We start from the raw sequence: 21,336 nt of genomic DNA, 5'->3' as shown, positions 1-21,336 counted from the left end.
AAAATATAATTCTAAATATTTTAAAATATATTAAAGTTATTTTAAAATTAATTATAAATTAATATTAAGTTAATATATTAAAAAATATAAAAGTTTTATTTATATAAAATTACTTTCTTTATATTAATATTTCTTTTAAATATATTATTTATTTAATATTATATAAGTATTTTATATATAACTTATAAGTTTTTAATAATAATTATAATAAATTAATTATTATACTTTTATTAAATATTAATATATAAAGTAGAAAAAAAATTTATTTATATATATTAAATAATTATAAATAGAGTAAGGGCTATTTATATATATAAGTAAACTAAATAAGTAAAGTTATAACTATATTTTATATTTTATATTTTTATATTTTTTTAGTTTTTATATTTATATTTATATTTATATTTTATGTTTTATATTTTTATATTTATTATAACTCTATAAGTAGGTCGCTTTATTAGATATAGCTTCACTATACCTCCTAGAGAGGCGACACACATAACTAAAACTAATATAACTACATTATAAATAACCTCCATTCCTCTTATATAGATATACGGAAAGCCGACTAATAATAGTAGTGTTTTAAATAATCTTATAATCTATTTATATATTATATAAATTATAGAGCTAATAGTTAAAAAGTTTATTAATAAACTTTAAATAAGTTTAACTTTATAATATAATAGTTAAATATTTAGCTACTTTTTCTCTTTTAAAAGAATATAAGTTTAAATTTTATTAAAACTATTAGAACTTTTTTTAACGGTAATTTCTTCCTCTCTTTAATTAATTTAGCTTTTATTATTAGAGCTACTTTAAGTTTTTTTACTTTAATTTCTATATAACTACTATTTTAATCTTTAATTTAATAAGAACCTTCTATATAAAAAAGATACTTTATATAGTTTTAATATAAAGGGTTAATTATAAATAAATTATATTATTACTTTATTAAAATTATAATAATATTTTTATTTAATTAATAAAATAACTTTATATAATAAAAATAACTTTAAGAATATATTAATTTAAATATTTTAATTTATATTTTAAAAGATTATATTAATAAAGAAATTTAAAAGTAAAAATAAATAAAAATATTCTTTAATATAACTTTTAAAAATTAAAAGTAGGTTTTAATTATATATAAAGAGTAATAAGTTAGTTTTATTTAATTTTTAAATATACTTTTAAAATTTAAAAGTAATTTATAAAAGGATTATATATAAAAGTATTATATATTTTAATATTAAAATATTATTATTAATATTATTATTATTAAAAATAAACTTAAAATATAATTAATATTATATAAATAGCTTCTTTAAAGTTTATAAATATTATTCTTTTAAGTAATTAATTAGTAAATATCTAACTATAATTAATTAAAATATAGAATTACTACTACCTTTATATAGAACTATTACTACCCTTATATAGAATTATTACTACCTTTATATAGAACTATTATTACCCTTATATAGAACTATTACTACCCTCTTATAGTAATAATTAATATATAGTTAATAGCTAGCTATAAGCCTCTTAGTAACCTTTATTTAATAAATATTAAGCTATAATTAGTTAAAAGAGTAGTAATATTTTACTCTTATTTATTTACTCTACTTATTTACTTTAACGATATATTACTACCCTTTATTTAAACTAACTAATTAAAAGTTAAGGATTAAAGTTAAGGTTAATATTAATTAAGAGAGGCTTAATTAAGTATATAAGGAATTTAAAAAAGCTATTTTAACTAATTAAAAGCTTTAAAAGAGGAAGTTCTAACTTAAATTAAAAATATTCCTTTTATATATCTATTAAAGAGATAAATTTATTAAAAATTTTAATTTATACCTTTAATTTTTAACTAATAAAGGTTTAAAAATATAAAACTATAACTATTAAATCTATAAAAATTTAAATTATATTTTAATATTATATTCTTAATAAATTAAATATTTTATTCTTTTAATATAAATTTCTAAGTTTTATTACTTTTTAATTTTAAGATATTATAAAACTTAGAACTATTTTTAAAAGAATAGTATATTATAATTAATATATTTTTAATTAATATTAATTAATAATTAAGTATTTATTTTTATATTATATTTTTATTAATATATAAATATAATTGTATATAATTATACTTATTATAATAATTAAATAAAAAAAATATAATTTAAAATTAAGTTATAATATTATAATTATAACTTTTATAAGATATAAATTTTAAAGTAAGTATATATAGTATAAGAAGATTAGGATAGGAAGTTAAGGATTATTACCTAATGGAAGATTGTAGTAAAAGGTAGGTTAGTTATAGGTAGTCTAGACTATTAGGTCCTCTTTATTTAATACCTATATGCTACACTAGGGGACCTGCCAAGCCATGGAAGCCATGTACCCACACCACCACCACTAAAAAAGTTAACTAAAGATTTCAGCGACACCCATTTCGCCCTTGACTGTAGCAGTTACCAGAAAGAAAAGGTACCTAGGTCGGACAGACTTGAGCTGAGGCGCCTAGTTGCATACTTCTATGTCAGCTGACATGCTGTTACTAAATGGCAACATGTAGGGATTATGAGAGATATTAGAAAGTGAGTAAATTATGGCAATGTGAATTAACCTCTAATTAGTTTGGACTCTGGCATTGTACCGCATGTCTTGCTCAAACCTTGCATGCGATCTGCACATGCCCTGGTGTCAGTCATGTGGCGGCTGCCAAAAAAGACTATGGACCCCATGCAAGACAGCTGATCCCATGATATTTTTAGCTTGCTACATGTGCAGCTAGCCAGTAAAATCAGTTGTGGAATGTCCTTCGCTGACAAATGTTGATGTTGGTGGCAATGGCTGGACTCCAGGAAAGGCAACAGACATCCGAATGCAGCCAAGGTCAGTCTATTTACGGCCTGGATCACATACATACATTGTCAAGAATGAAAAGTCTCCATCCCTCTCAGCCTTTTCACGATGGAAAAAAAATAGAAAATTTGCGGGCGCTGAATCGGAGTATCATTGACTAGGATGAGCTGTCGTCTCTAGGTAGGCTTGTGACATCTGGACAGTGAGCCTGTGGGGCCGCCCTACCTAGGTATTCAGTTGACAACTTAGAACAGAAGGCCAACAGGTCCAAGGTATGATGAGTTAGGTATTTATGCCCCAATTTCAATGAAAAGCAAATGCGAACTGAAAGTGTGGTTTAAATTGCATATTTTCTAGTTGCATCCACTGACCACATCACCTTTTCGAGGCGTGGAAGGGAAGACCGTTGAATAGAGCCAACACACAGGTGAATCCTGTGCCAAGGGAAGCAAACAAACGTGGTTCTTTAGACAAACAAGGTCCTTGTGAGCGAACATTTACATCCACCCATTCCTTCTGTTGACATGGGTGACTGCAGTTCACCCACAATCCTGCCTTACTGGGTAAGCTTCCAATATCGTTTGTCAATCGCCTCCCAACACCCACGCCTGGGCAACCTGGAATCTCAAACCATTTCATTACTAAAACCCCACAGGAATCGGTTCAAGGTCGAAAACTGTACATACGCAGCTAGACCTTAGGTGCTCCAGCTTTCGCTACGATTTTTCAAGAAGCCGACGAAACGCCCAGTGTCTGAGACACTGGCCGTGATCATACGCACCTCAGAGGACGAGCCTGTATACAGGACGCTCGTTTGCAGCCGTTCCGAACAGAAACTGTCAGCATTTGTATTGATCGCCAGCTTGAGTGCTTTCGAGGTGTCACCAGCTCATCGCGTCCGAGATGGTCCTGAGGGTCGCTGTCATCGGAGGCGGGCCAGCAGGTCTCGTGACTTTGAAATACCTCTTAGAGGCACGCAAGTTCTTTCCGGGCGTAGAAATCGAGGCAGACCTATTCGAGAAGGAGGAAGACGTCGGCGGTGTCTTCACCTACGGAGTGTATGAAGATGCCGAGGTAAGCTCGCTCACTATCCTTCTCTTTCCCGCTCTTGATACCGGCAGCTTACGTAGATCTGCAGCTTGTTTCCTCGAAGTATTTCACAGCCTTCTCCGATTTCCGGGTTCCCGGAAGCGTCAACGACTTCCTGACGCCCAGGAGATACGTTGAGTATCTCAAAGCATACGCAACGAGGTTCGACCTCTGGGCCCACATCCACCTTTCGACTGAGGTCACCTCTGTTTCACCGGACCCGGAACACCCATCTCAGCACATCCTCATTACCTGTGGAACGCAGACGCAAGACAAGGCCCACACAGAGCGCCGATACCACGCGATCGCGATCTGCAGTGGACTCAACCAGACCCCGTTCAAGCCAGCCGTTCCGGGACTCAACGCACCGCTGCCCACCACCAATGAAGATGGAGGCCAGTGCAGCAACCCGGACCAAATGCCCGACGTCGCAGCCCACCCCGGTATCAAGATCCTCCACTCGGCCGACTTCAAATCCCGCGACCAATTCGGCAAAGACAGCACCATCCTGATCCTCGGCGTCGGCGAGACAGCAATGGACATAGCCCACCTCGCAGTCACATCCCCAACGCGCCGGGTGATCCTCGCCCACCGCGACGGCTTCACCTACTTCCCCAAGATCGTGCCGGTCCCGTTCCGCGCCGGCGGCCGCAGCGGCGGGCCCGACCCGGCCCGCCCGAACAAGCCCGCCGACTGCACGGCAGCGTCCCTGTTCGACACGGCGTACGTGCCCGGCATCATCCAGCGCGGGCCCTGGCTGTGGGCCGCGTACGACGCCTTCGTGGTCAACATGGCGTGGGCCATCTCCGGGACGCGGGCCGGGTTCGACCAGTGGGTCGGCGGCGTCAGCAGGCGGAGGATGCATACCGACTGCCTGCTGGTCTGCAAGAGCGGCCGGGCGCTGCCGTACATCTCGGAGCAGTACCGGAGCACGTCGTGGCTGAACCGGTGGAGGTCCTGGCTCATCAACGTGGAGCTGGTGCCGACGGGCGGGAGGAAGATTGACCTTGCGCCGTGGCCGAGGTGTGTTGACCAGGAGGGGGTGGTTCATTTTGAGGAGAATGAACGGCCCGAGTCGGCGGTTATGAGGAGGGAGAAGGGGATCCGGCCCGATGTCGTTGTTTTCGCGACTGGGTATAAGCAGTCGTTTCCGTTTCTTTCCAAGGGGGGTGTCTACCCGTCGCTGGATGACTGCGTGGCCAGGGGCATTTTCCGGAATGTCGAGGACGGCATCGCATATATCGGATTCATCCGCCCAAGCTTTGGTCAGAACCCTATTCCTCATACTTGAGAAACAAGAGAGCCCTCTGTATTACCGGTTACTGACCCCATACTCTCACAATAGGCGCGATCCCGCCCATCGCGGAGCTCCAGGCCCAGACCTGGATATACCACCTCGTCAGAAGCCCCAAGTTCCGGCCTTACTTCTCACCTGGGTTCAAGCCGCCCGCCCGCTCCCCCAACGCCGTCGCACGGTACGAGATGGACTACAAGCTCAAGAGCCGCGACAAGGACCACGACTTCGCGGCGACGAAGCGCGCCGTCGACCACGAGAGCTACATGTACCAGCTGGCGCTCGACATGGGGTCCGCGCCGACCTGGACACACGTGCTGGGGCGCCTGGGCCGCGAGGTCTTCTTCACGTGGGCCATGGGCCCCAACTTCCCGACCAAGTTCCGCCTCGTGGGACCGTGGGCCAGTGGCGAGACGGCGCGGGAGGCGGCGGCGTTGATGAGGAGGGACGGGGAGCTGGGCAGGCTGGTCAGGAGGACCGGGGGGACGGTGTTCTTTGTCTCCTTTACTGTCATCCCGCTGATCATCTTTGGGCCGGTCAGCATCTTGATCAATACTTTGTATTGGGTCCTGCGGGCCATTGGGATTTGTGGTTGATTATTGTCCACAGTGTAATTATAGTGAGTCTCGAGCGTCCTTGTGCGCAGCCACTGGGCAGGAATCATGTTTTAAGGCAGTCAGTAATTATAGCTGAATTCAGCATAGTGTTTACCATGGTCCATGGCAGAGGTGACGACCAGAACAGGGTCCCATTGAATGCCTTTACTCGAACTCAGGCACCACAGAGATACCTTGCCCAACGCATGAGACTACTACGCACCATGAGCCAGACCTGTGGGAATTTGATAAGAAAATTGTATGACCTCGCAGATGTAGCAAAAGGCTGAACTGTGCCATCGTCAATTCAGCATGTTGCCCAATTCTTGACGGACAAATATTTAAGCACGCCGAGCCCCCTCTTTCGATCTTGCATGTGATCAGTCCGTTTACCCGAGACACGAAGCAACCCCTCTCGAATGAGGCTGCAGGTAGACGAAGGTGAAAGGTTGGAAGTGAGTTTGCTCCAGAAGTCGTGTGGGCGGACTTTGAGTCGAAACACCGAATCCCGTGGGGCCACCACTTGATGCAGGGCTGTGCAAAAAAGCACTGCGAAGCACTTCAGCACGGAGTAAAGCTCTTCCTCCCAGACCTTTGCCGACCAGCTGCCGACCCGGCACCGAGGGGCTGCTGCGGACGGCAGACGGTTGACGACGCACGCACGCACACCCCCGAAGCCAGCGTTTCAACGCCCCAGACCCAGGTGTCATTTCCTCATTTCCGACTGGATCATCGACTGGAATTCGGAAGCTCCATCCCTCCGACCGCCTACGTCGAGGACCCCCTTGCTGCGAGCCTGACATCCCGGTCTCTGATGGCAACCCTGTGAACGGCGAGGGCACAGCTTGCAGGCCGTACGTGGTTCTGATTTCTTGTTTATTATTATATAAATTGGCATCACAACACGGGGCAGTTGAAGACAACTGGGCACCGACGAGGACGTGCTGCGGGGCAGGGCATTCAAGGTTGCAGACTCGCTCCACTTGCCAGGCTCAACCAGCAACCGACTGCATCGCAGTGTCTTATTCAACATGGACAGGATACTCACTCACGCATCAGGCTCAGCCATCTGGGCATTGGCGGCTGTATGTGCTGATCCCCTCGGCCCTGAGTCCCTTGTTGTTCTAAACCTCATACTGACACTGCTCCACGGCATTTTGTAGCTGCTGGTCTTCAATGTTCTGCGATGCATCTACAACGTCTTGTTCCACCCGCTGCGCCGCTTTCCTGGGCCCCTCACAAGACGCGCCTCAGGCATCCCAAATCTCATCTCAATGCTAGGGGGAAAATGGACCATCGAACTCCTGCCCATGGTGGAGAAGTACGGCCCAGTCGTCCGCATCAGGCCCGGCGAGCTCCTGTTCACCGGCCCAGACGCCTGGAAGGACATCTACTCGCACCAGAACGGGGCCCTGATCAAGGGCGAGGAGTTCAGCAAATGGGAAATCTTCTATCGGACACCGGGCGTCCCGGTCTCTATTCTCGGGGAGAGTCGCGACAACCACACGCTCATCCGGCGGCAGTTCAACTACGGCTTCAGCGACAAGATCCTGCGAGACCAGGAGTCCATCGTGAAGGGCTATGTTGACCTGCTGATGCAGAGGCTGCGAGAACGATGCAATCCGCGGCGCAGCAAGCCAGAGAAAGGGGCGGAGGAGAAGAAAGGGACAGGGACGTCGTTCGACCTGCGCCGCTGGTACAACTACACCACCTTTGACATAATCGGCGACATGGCCTTCGGCGAGCCCTTCGGAAGCCTCGAGGCCGGCAGCGAGAGCGAGCTGGTCCGCAACATCGAGAGCGGGCTGGCGAGGCAGCCGATCGGGACGGCCTTCAAGCTGGCGGGCCTGGGCTGGCTCATCACGTGGATCGCCGGGCCCAGGTCGAGGTTCCGCAGGGAGAGCGCCCAGAAGACGGCAGAGCGGCTCAGGCGCAGGATGGCCCTCAACTTTGAGCGGCCCGACCTCATCGGCAGCCTGCTGCGCAAGCAGGAGGACTGGAACATGCCCTTTGAGCAGCTGCGGTCCAACGCCGGCCTGCTGGTCGTCGCCGGGTCCGAGACGACGGCCACGCTGCTCTGTGGGGTTACCTACCTGCTCCTGAGGAGCCCGGCGTGTCTGCGCAAGGTCACGGATGAGGTTCGCTCCTCGTTTGAGTCGGAGCATGACATTACTTTCTCTTCGGTCCAGAACCTGCCCTACAGTATGTTGTTCTCATCAAATCTCCTTGTTCCAAGCAGCACTTGACTTGTCATCAGCCACCTGCTGCCTTGTCTCCATCGCCCACCACTCGCCGAAAGTACACGTGGTACCTAGGTAGTTGTGGCTCGTTTCATCACCGCACAACTGACACGTTCCCTTCCCCAACAGTGCTCGCCTGCCTCCGCGAAGGCCTCCGCCGCTACCCTCCAGTGGCAGGTCCGCTGCCCCGCGTCGTGCCCAAGGGCGGCGCCCACATCGCAGGCCACTTTGTGCCCGAGGACACCGTCGTGGGCATCGCGCAGTGGCCGATGAACCACAGCACGCGCAACTTTAGCGACCCGTTCGCCTTCAAGCCAGAGCGCTTCCTCGACCCGGAGCAGTTCCCGGACGACAAGCTCGATGCGGCGCAGCCCTTCAGTACGGGGCCCAGGGACTGCATTGGGAAGAAGTGAGTCCAAGTCCCCCTCCCCCCAAAACACAATCCCCCTGGTTCTCCTGTTCTCCCCTAGCTCGGCTCTGATTTGTGAGGAGATGGATGCTTATTGCTGAGTAGTCTGGCCTACGCTGAGATGCGGACGATACTGGCTCGTCTGCTGTTTAATTTTGACATGGAGCTGGCGGACCCCGAGGTTGATTGGCTCGATCAGAGGGTCTACTTCCTGTGGACAAAGCAGGCGCTCAATGTGCGCCTGACGCCCGTGAGATGACACTCCTCTCGAGTTCTGGGGCCGATGACCAAGGTACTCATCCCTTATGTGTATCACATAGCCCATCTCTTAATCCAAATTGAAGTTCAAATTCGTAAAATTTCTCCTTAATGGCCATCACCCACGTTGCTTTGTTTCCTCGCTCCCAAGCGCGGCATCGCCAAGATCTGCACTGCCCACCGTCCGGATCTCCCCGACCACATCAGGCCCAGTTGAGGTCAAAGGGCTGGAAGCTTCCTTATGCGTCCGACCTGCTGCCACGGCAGCATCCTCATCGTTGGGTTTCTCCTTGCTCTTTACATTGTCTAGTTTATTGTGCAGCACTGCAAGTGGGACTTTATCTACCGATCCCCTAATCCTGTTGCTGAGCCCGGCCTGGTCGTGTCTCTCAACGGATTCGATTGCCTTGTCGTGCCCATCCACAGACCCGACGGTCTGGATGACTGGCTCCGTGTTGCCGCTCATTTCTAAAGGTAGGTCTTTTCTCTAGGCTGACCTTTGTTAGATTTGTTGTGCACGGCCTTGCTGATTGATGGCTTTGCTCACCCGTGTGTCCCGTCTGCCAAGTCTATCCTCATACCAGCAGAGGAAGTTGGAAATAAAGCAGAGTGCTCTAGGCCTTCCTGATAAGACTGTTTGAATTGATCGGCCTGGTTACATCAAGTTGCCGTATTTCAATTTGGAGAACTTGAAGCAATGGTTTGTTCATGATGACGTGTTGATGTGGTGTTTGCCCAGTTGATGCCTGATGTAAGTCTGTGGACCAGAACCTTGTTTGCAACTCATATCAATCTTTCACACACTTCTTGCTGAGAATGTGGGAGTCCACAAGTAGAGGAGAACATGGCTTTACAGATCATTGAATGCATTGCTAAACCACAATTTCTTGATGAGAATTGAAGCAACTGCGACCTTTTGTGCGCTGTACAATCATGGCCCATTCGTCACCACCACTGTTGCAGGGAAACCTGACAGGCACCCTTGAGGTTGAGGTCATGGTCATGACATGCAAGGTGGCAAAATCAGACACCACACCGGGGAGTATCATCAACCTACAAAAGTACACATGTCGTCTTGCAAACAAACAATCTATGTGTTAAATCGCAGCTATCTCTAGTACATTGAAAAGTCTATCTCTAAGGTTCATGGCCAAGGGCCCAAAAATAGTGAATGTGTCTAGAGCAGCATGGCAAGGGCTGCAACAACAGGCCCAGCAATCCCAAAGCTCACACCGAGGGGGCTTGCACCGCTCGTGTCAGAAGAGGCAGTAGCACTGGCCGATGACCCTGTGCTCGTAGCAGTAGCAGTCGAGCCAGCCGAGGATGTAGAAGACGAAGCGACACCGGACCTGGTCACGGCGAAAGTCTGGGACTGGCTGATGATGCCTCTGTTGGTGCCCGTATTGCCGATGAAGTTGATCTGGTAGTTGTCGCCCACTGGAGTGACAAAGTTGGAGAAGCTGTACTTGTTCTCCGTGGTGTTGACGGAGTTGGCCACGACTGACTCGGAAATGGTGGAGTTGTTGGGGGACACGAGGACGATCTCGAAGGAGACGGGGTCGGTGTCCACAGAGGTCCACGAGATGGTGTTGCTGCCGCTGAAGTCGAGTCTGGCGCCCTGCTTGGGTTCGGTGATGGTAATGGCTGAGGACGAGTCCTGGTTAGCTTGGCATACTCTTGGTATGGTTCTTTGTTGCGGTGGGTATGTTGGACTTGCCTGATGCCAAAGCCAGGAGGCTGGACAGGGAAATTAGAGATTTGGAAAGCATCTTGAGACTGCAAGCGGCTCTCGGGCTGCTGATCGAAAGAGACAAGCCAGTAAAGCAAATTTTCAATATTGATGTGAGAAAAAGACAGACTGGAGTGTGAGATTTCTTTGGATACGGCTTGACCTGCTATTTAATGTCCTGCGCATCAACTGATGATCCCAGCTTGTCAGCGCTAGGAGGCCAGTGCTGAGGCACGTCGGCCCACGTCAACAATCACCAACATGTGCCTTTCCGTGCCAACCAAATCACCAACGGGCGGCCGTGAAATGAGCTGCACTGCCCCTTGAAGCCCCAGGGTAGCCCCCCTGGTAACCAACAAGAGCCCATGCACTGCGCCCGCTGCTATCAGCTGCTATCGGTCTTGACCATTGTAGGGTGGATTGCTTAGCATTTGGAGGTTGGCCGACTCAGCTGGGCGGCCGCCCTCAGCTGCGTGCCCAACAGGAAGCATCAACACTACGCCACAGACCACAGACCCTGTCAGCTTATGATTGCCAATTAGTGGAGAGTGGCTCGGCATCTCAAAAGTACTAATTGCTCTCTACCTGGTTGTTTGGGGCCCCTTGAAGTGTACCCAGGTAGACAGACAGTCATCAACGAACTCTCTCATCTTTGTGCTCACTTCAAACATCCAAGAGCACTTGAGCTTGTCAAGCAAATCTGCCCCGCACCTTTGGTCGGCCTGTTAGAAGGACTCCAGAATGAACACGTCCAGAACTGAAATCATGCTGCTTGCATGGGATACACCGAGAGCATCCATGTCTACCAAGGGGGTTCTCCCCTGGTTAAGACGTTTTCAGGCAGTAAATAGAACTCTCCATGTACTAGCAGTGCACCTTCTTTGTGCCGAGTGTGGCCAAATCTATCCCCAAATTATCAACTATCACCATCTTACTCCATCATCACATTCTACCCTGGCTTCCTGTGGGACTCCCAAAGAACCTCCCAATCTCGTGTCTGAGGTACCTAGAAAGCCTAGGCAAGCTTGCCCTAGATGCTCGAACATTCTGACCACGCCTTTGCATTGTGTTTTGAGCCTGAATTTGATCGGATATTGGTCGGATCTTCGTCTGGATCTCCGTTTGCTTGAGTTCCTGTATTGTAGCCACACAAACTTCTGGAAATTAAAGACTCTTGTGAAAGATCTGGACTTGAACTTCGTCTGGTTTCCGTCCCTTGTCCAAGTCTCCCCTGAGGCAGCCTTGACCTCAGGGCTCCATTGGCATATAATATCGCCACCGTCCGATCACCGTCTGATATACACCACAACGTGCCCTGGTTGGACCCTCAGCTAAGCATTCTTTGAAGACTTCTACTCAGAGTCGCTTACCATTGGCGCTTTCCATATTCACAGCATAGACCTGGGACGAAAACATGCTTTGCCGCCTGTCGTCGTCGTCCTCCTCGACGCACGGACCAAGGGCTTCTGAATATTTAATTCCTCCCCCCCTCACCCCGATTTCGACGATCTCTCCCTTGAAATATTTTCAAATCTTCAGATGTCTCTGATAATCCTTTCTTGACTCTTCCCTCAGCTTGCTTCAGAGGAAGCTCAATAATCCTGACCTTGAGTATGCCTTTCTCAAGAAGACCTTACTTCAGGCAAACGGTTTCTCTCCTCCCCTCCACTCCTCATGGGGCCATCCTCTCCTCCTCCTCCTCATGTGGGCGTCCTCTCCTCCTCCTCCCCATGTGGGCGTCCTCTCCTCCTCCTCCCCATATGGGCGTCCTCTCCTCCTCCTCCACACGTGGTGGCTTGCCTGGCCCTGAATCATTCAGCCACCGGGCTCTGGGAAGTCCTCTCGACAGACGAAGAGGGTGGCTCCATTGAAGACACCGTCGCCCGTGACGGATCTGAATCACCGTCGCGCGAAGCGCAAGCGGTCTGAAGATTGCCTCGCCTCACCGCGGAAGGCATCTCAAAGTCGACTAGTCATCCGGATCAGAGGATCCACCACCATCCCCAAAGCCCGCCCCGCCAAGGGACTACCCTCACCTTTGGAGTTGAATACGAGTAAGTGCTTGCCTTGTATTTACATCACCATGCCTCATGCTTTCTGATCTATCTTTGATCACTTCACGATACTAATCAGTATATAGATTTATGGCAGCGAATCACGTGCTCCTTCGGATCAGAGGATCCGCTTCGACAGTGGAGAACGCCCCTGGGGCCCTTGCAAGACACGCGTTGCCACATTCGTTTCGAGATCGAGGCAATGGCAGAGGCTTCCGAAGCTTGCAGCGAGGCTTCAGGCATGGCCAAGAGAAAAAGGAGCGAGCAGCATGCACTGAGGACTGGAGGGGAACATTGATTGCCGACTATGTTCCTCGCAGCTACTCAGCCATCTCAATCTGTGAGTACTGCAACAGAACATTCTATGTTGCACTGATCGGCATCGCTAACGTAATGAATTCAATCGTACTAGACGAACATTGGTTCCAGAACCACTTGGGGCGGGAAGGCTCCTCTGAGATCAACTTCGTCCTCGAGGGCTATCTACCTCGGATAGCCTCAAAACATTGAAGCATCAACTGTAGACCGACAAAGCCGCGCCCTCCCACCATCCTTCACTGCTCAGGTCCCAACCACCATGGAAGCTGTATGTGTCCGTTCATCTCCTGCATAGTGGTATGAGTTGCTGATGTGAGCTGCAAACCCAGGCCGAGCTCAACGATGGTGGCCGTACCACCGGGTACTTGAAGTTCAGGAACTACAACCTGTCTTCCAACGTTCCTACCAACGAGCAGAATGCTGCTGTCGCTATCGGAAGCGACAATGACTCCGTCTCATCCATGTCCTTGCAGGTCGCCAACTTGAACACAACAGACCCACCATGTCTTCCGTCCAGAGGGACGGGGCTGCCGTGGTATTCACTGATCCACAACGAGGAAGGGTGGCACATGTGAGGAAATTCCTCAAGTGTGAGTATAGTGACATCCTACATGATTGCGTTACTCGGAGACCTATACTAACCACAACATACTCTACAGACGCCAAGACATTCACGCCCCAAGTCCTTTTCAGGGGCTTTACTCCCGACTCAGGAGGAGAAGATGAGAGGCTGAATGGACCACACGGTGTGGTCCCGCATGGAATCCTAGATGGGACCATACCAACAAGCATGTGGCGTACCCTCCACCTCTCCACCATGGTCTCTGGCCACAGGACTTCTTGGACTAGTGAGTCTCATAAACACTGAACCCCGGAAACGACCGCCGATGACGAAGCTCGTAACGGCGACAACAAGGGCACTGGAAAGAAGGGAGGCAAGCGTCAGGCGGTCGACGCTCTTGCGGCGCCTGAAGTCAAGCGCAATCGTGTCCGCAAGACTGTGAATTACAATGAGGAGGACACCTCCGGCGTGAATTTCGAGGCGGACGAGGATCTTGACTACTTTGACAAGAACGGAAGGATCATGCGGGCTTCGGAGATTTTCCCAAACACCTCCTTTTGACATGGTGAGCTTCGAGAGGGCCTACATGATCCTCTTCTCTGGGCACCTCGGCGCGTACAACAACACCGAGGACGACTTGAAGACCACCACCAAGCGATCTCCTCACAGGGGCCAGAGGAACCTTGAGCTAGAGCTTGACCTCAGGGCAATCCACAACAAGGCGACGAGGACACCGCCTGAATTCATAGGGCCGCGTCTTTCATGAAAGAAGCCGGACAATACACTTGGGTGTAGTAAGTAATACTCTTCCTTTCTCGTGTCATGTCGAGGAGACTCAGCACATCTGACATACATCATAAATAGATCACCTAACCCTCAACAACGAGATGGCCCAACTTCCTCTATCACACCCAGAGGGGAAGAGCCGAAGTGGTGCTCTAGAGAGCGCACCAATACTGGGGGCGGATAAGCTCGACATCGACGGAATGGCTTCAGATTTCCTGCGCCACGGGAGATTGGCACGACATGGTGATGGAACGTGGAGCCGGAATGGTCCCCTTGAGCCGCCCGGGCGTTGGCGCCTCTCCAGAGGGAGTGGCAGTGGCAGCGCCATCTTTCCCGGCCAGGTCCAGCATCATGAACAAGAAGCGGAACACCGGTCCACACACGAACTCCTGGCTCGACGACACAATCTTTGACTTGTTGATGCATCGTGGGTGCAAGAAATATGGGTCACCGCGACACCTCGGAACAGTCTGTGGGGTCAGACCCCAATACCTTGTCTCCTGTTCACCTAGATCCGGACGTCGTCGCCATCAAGACGCCATTGGGGACCTGCTCGAGTAATCGCATCTGATGCGTATGCTGGAGCAGATCAAGGATGTCTTCCGGGCAGTCCGAGGAGCGTACCTTCCCGAGGGCGTGACCAAATTCGGCGGCGGCCTCACCTTTGATTCCGAGGGACAATTTGCCAACGCAGACGAAGAGTCTATACAAAGTTGACCGTACCATCGGAATCGTCTAATCGGGGCTCCAAGGCAGCGCGAATTCCTTCAGCAAACAGACTTGACCGCTTCTTGTGGCCTCCAGTCCGTGGAACAGCACGATTCCCTCGACGACGAGAACCACAAACTTGTCGAGCAGAAGGCCAATCCCGTGCCGTGCACGAGGAAATGGATTTTGGAAGAATCCACTCCCGCTGGGAGTACCTTTTCCGACGTTGCGGAGCTGAGCCAAACCAAGAAGCCCCAGCCCACTGGCGGCGATGGCCCCAGCAAGAAGCCCACAGGGGCCACCAAGCGTACTTAAGTACTCATTCCAAGATTGGTAGCGGAAGGAAAGGGGGACACTCGTGTTCTCTCACTTCGCGTCCGGCCCGGTCTCTTCTAAGCCAGCACCAAACCGGGTCCCCTATACTCTGGTGCATTCACCGAGCTCCAGCGGACCATGAAGCTGGCGGGGAGCGAACTCGACCCATGGGGACCGAGCCGGCATCCCTTTGGAAATTTGCCGCAAGAAAAGGCGGCCAGAGGATCGCCTTCAATTCCCTCGAGAATATGGAAGGTCCTGACGGCGTCATGGCGCTGAGACCACCACCCCACGAGCTGCTCCGGATTTCTCAGCGGCAGTTCCAGCAGCGATTTCGGTGACTGGATGTCCCGATAGGAAGGAAATGCTTCCTGGTCCAGATCATTGATGGGTTGCCGAGGCCCAAGACCCGGGGGGGGGGCTACATCGCAGCAACGGTGGTGGGGACTGGGGGTTGGTTGAGACACCACTTTCACCGGCATTAATCTCCTGCAGATACTCCTGGCTCAGGGGAGCCCCAAAGCAGACGGGGAGGGTTTGCCATCAGAAACACTACAATGGGGCTCGATATTGACGGCAACATTGAACCTGGCCGTGGTACAAACTCGGAATCTGTGAGGTGAGGGGCCGTTGGTAATGGGACGGTGCGTCTCAGATCCTGTGCCCAGCAATGCACCACAGGACGGAGAGGTCGTCATCGTCGACGACACCATGTACACCGGCACCCGCCATGTCGCTGTTAGAGGGAGCCTTGGATCTCGCAGGCGCAACCACCGAATTCCGGTACAAGGAATCCACCGGGAGCGCTACCAAAGATCGATACTGGTTGAGTTGTGCCGGTATGTCGAGCGAGCAGCACGAGTGTCCGGAGAGGCACATTCACGCTGTGCGATGTGTGGCTCGTCGCGGCCGCCGCTGGAAACAAGAACGACGGCCTCGTGGAGCTGAGCGCCGATTGTGAGCACCCAAGCCCGCCGCGCGCGACACAATCCCTGGCAGCTGAGTACTTGGCGGTGCATACTTGAGTAATTTTGAAGCCACTTTGTGAGTTGCAACACAGAATGATCTCTGCACTGGCCAAACATACTAACAGACTCTCTCGTAGTCGAGCGGGCCGTTCGCTCAGCCTTGCAGCACAAGCAACTTGGTGTTGCTTACTTGAAAAGTGAGCATTTCAAATAACCGCAACGGCGGCGAATTCAGGAACAAACAAACACCGTGGTGTGGGGGTCGAAGGAAACCCATGCCAAGCAAGACTCGGCCTTTTGAATGAGCCGGGACGTGGCTCACTCCACCGAGGATACGCCAGCTGACAGACGGCCGAGGCTGACTATCTCAACGACATGGACTAAGTCAACTTCGAGAGACTATATGTTGTTCTCCTTCGGGACCAGAGGGTCCCACAACAACTTGAACATCGGATCAGCCTCCTGGACGCTGTCGGACCTCCTGGACAGCGTCGCCCGGTGCGACCGCCTCATGATGAGGCAGATCGAGGCCTGGGTGAAAATGATGACCGACTACATCCGAGACATGGCGGGCTGGTCGAACCAGTGCCGGCGAGAGGTGGTCGTAAGCCCGAACGCTGGGTTCCTCGCCCAGCACAAGGAGAGGGTGAGCTGGATGTTCGCATGCGACCAGTCTAGGGCTTCCAGGTCTATCGAGTGGCGGATCAACTGGGCAATGCCGCAGATGACGCTGGCCCTGGTGCAAGCCCATTCCGAACGTGACTACGCGGTCACGAAATTTAACATGCCCCCGTTCATGGCATATCAGAGCCAGATGGCTATGTGTGTGAGGACACGCTGCGGCCGTAGTCGGTTCGGAAGTGCTGGTCGGGGTAGCGGGCGTCAAGTGCGCACCTTCGGTGAGTAGTTGACAACCTCCTGATATTAATACTCTTTGCATACGGCCATTTATGGATCTCTTCCGTTCAATCACATGAGGATTTCGAGGCTTCCGAACATCATAAAATCAGATAGCTGACTCATTATCTCACAGCGTCCTTCATGCCGTCTGCCCTCTCGCACCGGAGGCTCAAGTGCTCTGGCTCTGGTTCCGGCTCAACGACCGCGGTAGCCCCTGTGCTGAAGATTTGACAGCATGAGGGAGGGTACCTTTCTCGCAAACAGCAGCCAGACTGTTTAAGGCTTCTCCATATGGTGTGCTCACTCTATTGAGGAAATTGGAGTGCCACGTCGATGGGCGGGAGGAAGCCGTTTCCGTCTGGAAAGCGCAAGCAGTCCACCCCAAAGACTGGCGACGAAGATGACATCGACGAGACGCCTACCAAGAAGGCCAAGCCTACCCCGAAACAGGCCGCGAAGAAGGAATCTGCTAAGACCGAGTCTGGCGACGATCGCGGCGGTGTAATTCTGCAGTGCAAAAAAGCCGCTTCTCACCGCCAGGAGTATTTCAAAGATTAGAAATATGCCCCTGATCGAACGAATCTTCGGCAAATATGAGTCCCAAAGAAAGTTACGAGATTTCCAAGTCATGGGAGCCCCTGATCGATGTCATGAAGACGTGTGTGCTGCAAGAAAGACGTGTGTGCTGCAAGAGAACCTAGACTTGATGAGCACCTACAAACACTCAACATCCAATCCAACTCCGTCAACTAAGAAACCCTAGAGAGAAGTCACCAGTACCAAGTCGTAAACAGGGTGCCTTCAAGTGCTCCGAATCAAGGAGGCAGTGAAAAGAAGAGACCCGACAGAATCGGGTCAAAGGACCCAAGGATCCCGAGTGGCAAGAAGACATCGACGAGCACGACCAGATCTACTCTATTTTGCTTCATTTTCGAGCTACTAAGAAGCCTATGAGTACAAAATTTTAACGGCCCCGTCAATCGCTGTCTCCGACTATTGTCAGGTAATTGGAAGACTACCTCGGGACTGCAAAAGGAGCACTTCTCATCTATTCCCTTCTTGAGGTTGGCAAACAATACCAAAGGTCCATGGTTCTTCTCAGGGGTCTGCTATTGCCAATTGATCGCACAAACACCAGTAGGGCCCCTAACGCGGTACGGCGCCCACGTCGAGGAGCTCAAGCCAGCAGTCAAGCAACCAGTCATCAGCCGTCCGCTACGGATCTTCGCTGTCCTAAGTTGACGCCAAGATGGAGGACTAAAGGCAGTAAGGCAAAATTACAAAGACAATCTCAGAGCAGGATCTCGACACGCAAGCCACCAGCTTACCTAGGTATGCGGGTAAAAAGTAGTTGATCGGAGTAGACCATTCGTATGATCCGGACTGAGATGGATAGTCGATCTTTACCACTGAGAGAACGGAGCCTTCTTCTTATGGTCAACTGCCCCGCGGTATCTGGATTACAGCATTACTCACCCGCCTTCACCAGAAGAAGGGACGCATCAGCGGTGCCGTCAAGTCGCCCTCCCACATCCGAGTGGGACAATCGGAATGAGGTCGCTTGCAATCCACCATCCCAACCAGGTGGGCACGGAACTGTGAAACCAGGTTTTACATGGACTGGTGCCGGGTGGAGCCGACCGCGGCCTCAAACCTGTGTAGAAAGAGTATAGACATGCAAAGGAGATTGGCCTCCGCGGTCCCACCGTGGCAAGTGTGTCCGTTCATACTCCCAGCACCCAAAACCCAACCAACTCTACACACGACAGGTGAGCGCTCCACGCTGACTTTCATTCTAAGCCATCCACGATGGCTGAGCCTGCTGCCCATGTTATGGGTCGGTGCATGATCCTGAACGCGCAAACGAGGATCACAATGAGACTACCTCCGAGAGGGAGAGTTTTGGCGTGTCGCGAGGACCGCCGCCCTCAAGGATCTCATGGACAAGAAGGACTACGACGGGGGGTTCGACAAAGCCAACTCCAGGCTCAAAGGAGGCTGTTCTACAAGATGGTCCTCTTTTCGAAAAGTTGTTGCAGTACGGCTTCCAGATTCTTTCGCAAGTCCCGCATGAATACGGAGAGAGGGTGCATCCCTTTGATTTATGTGGCTTGGTTTGAGCCCATCGACCAGCCCACCGACCAGCCCACCGACCAGCCTACCGGAATGCCTACCAGTCTGTATCCCGGCTCAGTCTCAGAGGAGGTTGCAAAAAATGACAAAGTTCCACCGAGAGAGTTCTCGCGCCAGAGCTGATGACTCCGATCATTCCGAGGTCATGGCTGCTGACTCCATCAACCCACGGCTTTTGTCGACTTAGACCGAGGTTGAGGACCCCGCAAGCCTCTGTTGAGTGTACGGCTTGCGCACTGAGAGAGACATCTTCGACAAGAAGCCAATGGAGTCATCGTGGGGAGATTTGACGAGAACTCATTTAAGCTTCAGCAGGAGAAGCTGGACGACGTGTGTGAATTGATCACTCGTTCCTGTGAGAGTCCGTCGAATATCGTCAAGCAAGGCTTATTCAAGAAGCTCGGGAGCTTCTTTTCGTTCGTGTTGTTTGCTTGGTCTGGCCGACTCGCTTGCCGAATCCGAGAACACGCTGCCCGCCGAGTTCGGCTCGAAGGGTGCCAATGTCGTGATCGGCTACCTGGTCGACCAAATTATCGAGCGGCTGAACACCATGGCCCCCGGCGCCAAGCCGCTCGTGAGGTTGCTGCCTGTACCCTACTCGATTGGAAAGAAAGGCAGACTTGAAGATGGCGAATCCAATCTCGAAATACATTCCTAATAAGCTCGGTGGACCCTACCATATGTGATCGAGGCCAAGAGCATGAGGCTGTCAGCTCAGATCCACCAATCTCGGCTTGACGAGGAAAGGTGAAGGACGGATCGGGTGTTGCTGAAATCACAGCATAATCTCGGAATTGGCGGTGAAGTTTCCGGACGGGTGTCATCTGGGACGAGTTCCCATACGAGAACATCCCAGTCATCAAGTTGTGTGGCAAACTGCGCGACAACTTCAAAGTAGATGATTTCCGGCGGATGAAAAGGCTAGGTGAAAGATGCCAGCCGGCAATGACAAACCCAGCGAAGGGGGCGGTCTCCCTAAGCCATACTGTGGGCGGTCTCCCTAAGCCATACTGGGGGCGGTCTCCCTAAGCCAGACTGAGGGCGGTCTCCCTAAGCCATACTGGGGGCGGTCTCCCTAAGCCAGACTGGGGGCGGTCTCCCTAAGCCAGACTGGGGGCGGTCTCCCTAAGCCAGACTGGGAGAGACCTGCTCTCCTCTCGATTGGGTCCCGAAGACGACTTCTTCAACAAGTATGGTGAGCCCGTCGAGGAGGGCACGCCTCCAGACGGCCGCTGCCGCAGGCCACATGTGCAGAGTACTTGCTTTACTGCAAGCAGGGGCTGAAGTTGAAGTTCCTGCTAGCTTTCAGTGAGAGATGGGTAATCAGTCGGCTTCAGAAAAGTCGACTACCCGAAGAAGATACGGGTCGACCACTCCGACTCCTTCGGCAGGCTCTTCCGGAACAGAGGAGCACTGGCCGAGTTCGGGGTCGGATATTTTGACCTCGACGATGTCGATAGCGTCAAAGAATTGGACTGTCGGAAGCATGCAAGGGAACTTCTAGTCTGACAAGATTTACCGGTTTATGGCCGCAGTGATTGGCGTTCCACAACAATACTTCCACCCTTCCGCACGACTCTGACCTCATGAAGCAAACAGACCAGCGTCATCTTCTCGAAGGGTTTCGTAGCGCCCACGAGGGCGATGCAGTTAGTAACCGATTTTCTCACGACTCCAGTGTAAATAAGGCCACGAAAGCAAGTCGCCCTTGACTTGCAAAGGCAATTACAAATATACCCTCAACAAATTCCTCTTCAGGGTGGAGCAGGCTGCACATACTCTGACCTCCCCATTCTCGGGAACACAGCCTGGAACCTGCGAAGGGCCATCCGAAGGCGTCTCTGCGCTGGTCGTCAAGCTGAACAACCCACCAGCTGACGATACCAGCAACTCCAACCACGTGGAGAACGACGTCGCGATTACGAGGAATGACAAAGGAAGAGTTTGTTCGCCCAACTCATAGTATGCAACTTTTGGCTTCGCCGGAACCTAGTGCCCAGGTGTGCCCTGATCATTGGCTGGGGTACAGACGATGACGAGGATACTACTACCTGTCTAATTAGATTTGGCGCCATCCTTCATCCCACTGTGGATTCC

At 50.1% G+C, this 21,336-nt stretch overlaps 5 protein-coding genes across 5 annotated transcripts; 4 read left to right on the top strand and 1 right to left on the bottom strand.

Moving 5' to 3' along the window:
- Positions 1 to 3,783: 3,783 nt before the first annotated feature.
- Positions 3,784 to 5,859, top strand: KVR01_007392 (uncharacterized protein; the record flags this gene model as incomplete). The annotated part of the gene is made up of 3 exons (XM_044793200.1): positions 3,784 to 3,954; positions 4,019 to 5,234; positions 5,315 to 5,859. The coding sequence occupies 3 exons, from the start codon at positions 3,784 to 3,786 to the stop codon at positions 5,857 to 5,859; spliced, it is 1,932 nt and encodes a 643-aa protein (XP_044643645.1).
- Positions 5,860 to 6,318: 459 nt separating this feature from the next.
- On the top strand, positions 6,319 to 8,859 carry KVR01_007177 (uncharacterized protein). Its single transcript, XM_044782503.1, has 4 exons — positions 6,319 to 6,944; positions 7,023 to 8,061; positions 8,229 to 8,508; positions 8,614 to 8,859. The coding sequence occupies exons 1-4, from the start codon at positions 6,891 to 6,893 to the stop codon at positions 8,765 to 8,767; spliced, it is 1,527 nt and encodes a 508-aa protein (XP_044643430.1). The 5' UTR covers positions 6,319 to 6,890; the 3' UTR covers positions 8,768 to 8,859.
- Positions 8,860 to 9,845: 986 nt separating this feature from the next.
- On the bottom strand, positions 9,846 to 10,613 carry KVR01_007416 (uncharacterized protein). The gene is made up of 2 exons (XM_044787100.1): positions 10,484 to 10,613; positions 9,846 to 10,410 (listed from the first exon to the last, which is right to left on the bottom strand). The coding sequence occupies exons 1-2, from the start codon at positions 10,533 to 10,535 to the stop codon at positions 9,944 to 9,946; spliced, it is 519 nt and encodes a 172-aa protein (XP_044643669.1). The 5' UTR covers positions 10,536 to 10,613; the 3' UTR covers positions 9,846 to 9,943.
- Positions 10,614 to 13,369: 2,756 nt separating this feature from the next.
- Positions 13,370 to 13,990, top strand: KVR01_007265 (uncharacterized protein; the record flags this gene model as incomplete). Its single annotated transcript, XM_044786404.1, has 3 exons — positions 13,370 to 13,457; positions 13,527 to 13,715; positions 13,764 to 13,990. The coding sequence occupies 3 exons, from the start codon at positions 13,370 to 13,372 to the stop codon at positions 13,988 to 13,990; spliced, it is 504 nt and encodes a 167-aa protein (XP_044643518.1).
- A 2,619-nt stretch (positions 13,991 to 16,609) lies between these two features.
- Positions 16,610 to 17,113, top strand: KVR01_007580 (uncharacterized protein; the record flags this gene model as incomplete). Its single annotated transcript, XM_044788641.1, has 2 exons — positions 16,610 to 17,028; positions 17,056 to 17,113. 2 exons carry the CDS (start codon positions 16,610 to 16,612, stop codon positions 17,111 to 17,113), a joined length of 477 nt encoding a protein of 158 aa, XP_044643833.1.
- Between the last annotated feature and the right edge of the window lie 4,223 nt (positions 17,114 to 21,336).

Source organism: Diaporthe batatas (assembly GCF_019321695.1).
Source record: "Diaporthe batatas strain CRI 302-4 chromosome Unknown Contig00008, whole genome shotgun sequence".
Classification (NCBI taxonomy): domain Eukaryota; kingdom Fungi; phylum Ascomycota; class Sordariomycetes; order Diaporthales; family Diaporthaceae; genus Diaporthe; species Diaporthe batatas.
The sequence above is the reverse complement of the archived record's forward strand: the minus strand, read 5'-3'. Positions and strand labels throughout refer to the sequence as shown.

Excerpts from the sequence above, each read along its gene's own strand:
- KVR01_007177 (XM_044782503.1), top strand. The coding sequence starts at position 6,891 with ATGGACAGGATACTCACTCACGCATCAGGCTCAGCCATCTGGGCATTG. Across the intron at positions 8,062-8,228 it reads GGTCCAGAACCTGCCCTACA|TGCTCGCCTGCCTCCGCGAA; the intron begins GTATGTTGTTCT and ends CTTCCCCAACAG. Across the intron at positions 8,509-8,613 it reads AGGGACTGCATTGGGAAGAA|TCTGGCCTACGCTGAGATGC; the intron begins GTGAGTCCAAGT and ends ATTGCTGAGTAG.
- KVR01_007416 (XM_044787100.1), bottom strand. The coding sequence starts at position 10,535 with ATGCTTTCCAAATCTCTAATTTCCCTGTCCAGCCTCCTGGCTTTGGCA. Across the intron at positions 10,411-10,483 it reads CCTCCTGGCTTTGGCATCAG|CCATTACCATCACCGAACCC; the intron begins GCAAGTCCAACA and ends ACTCGTCCTCAG.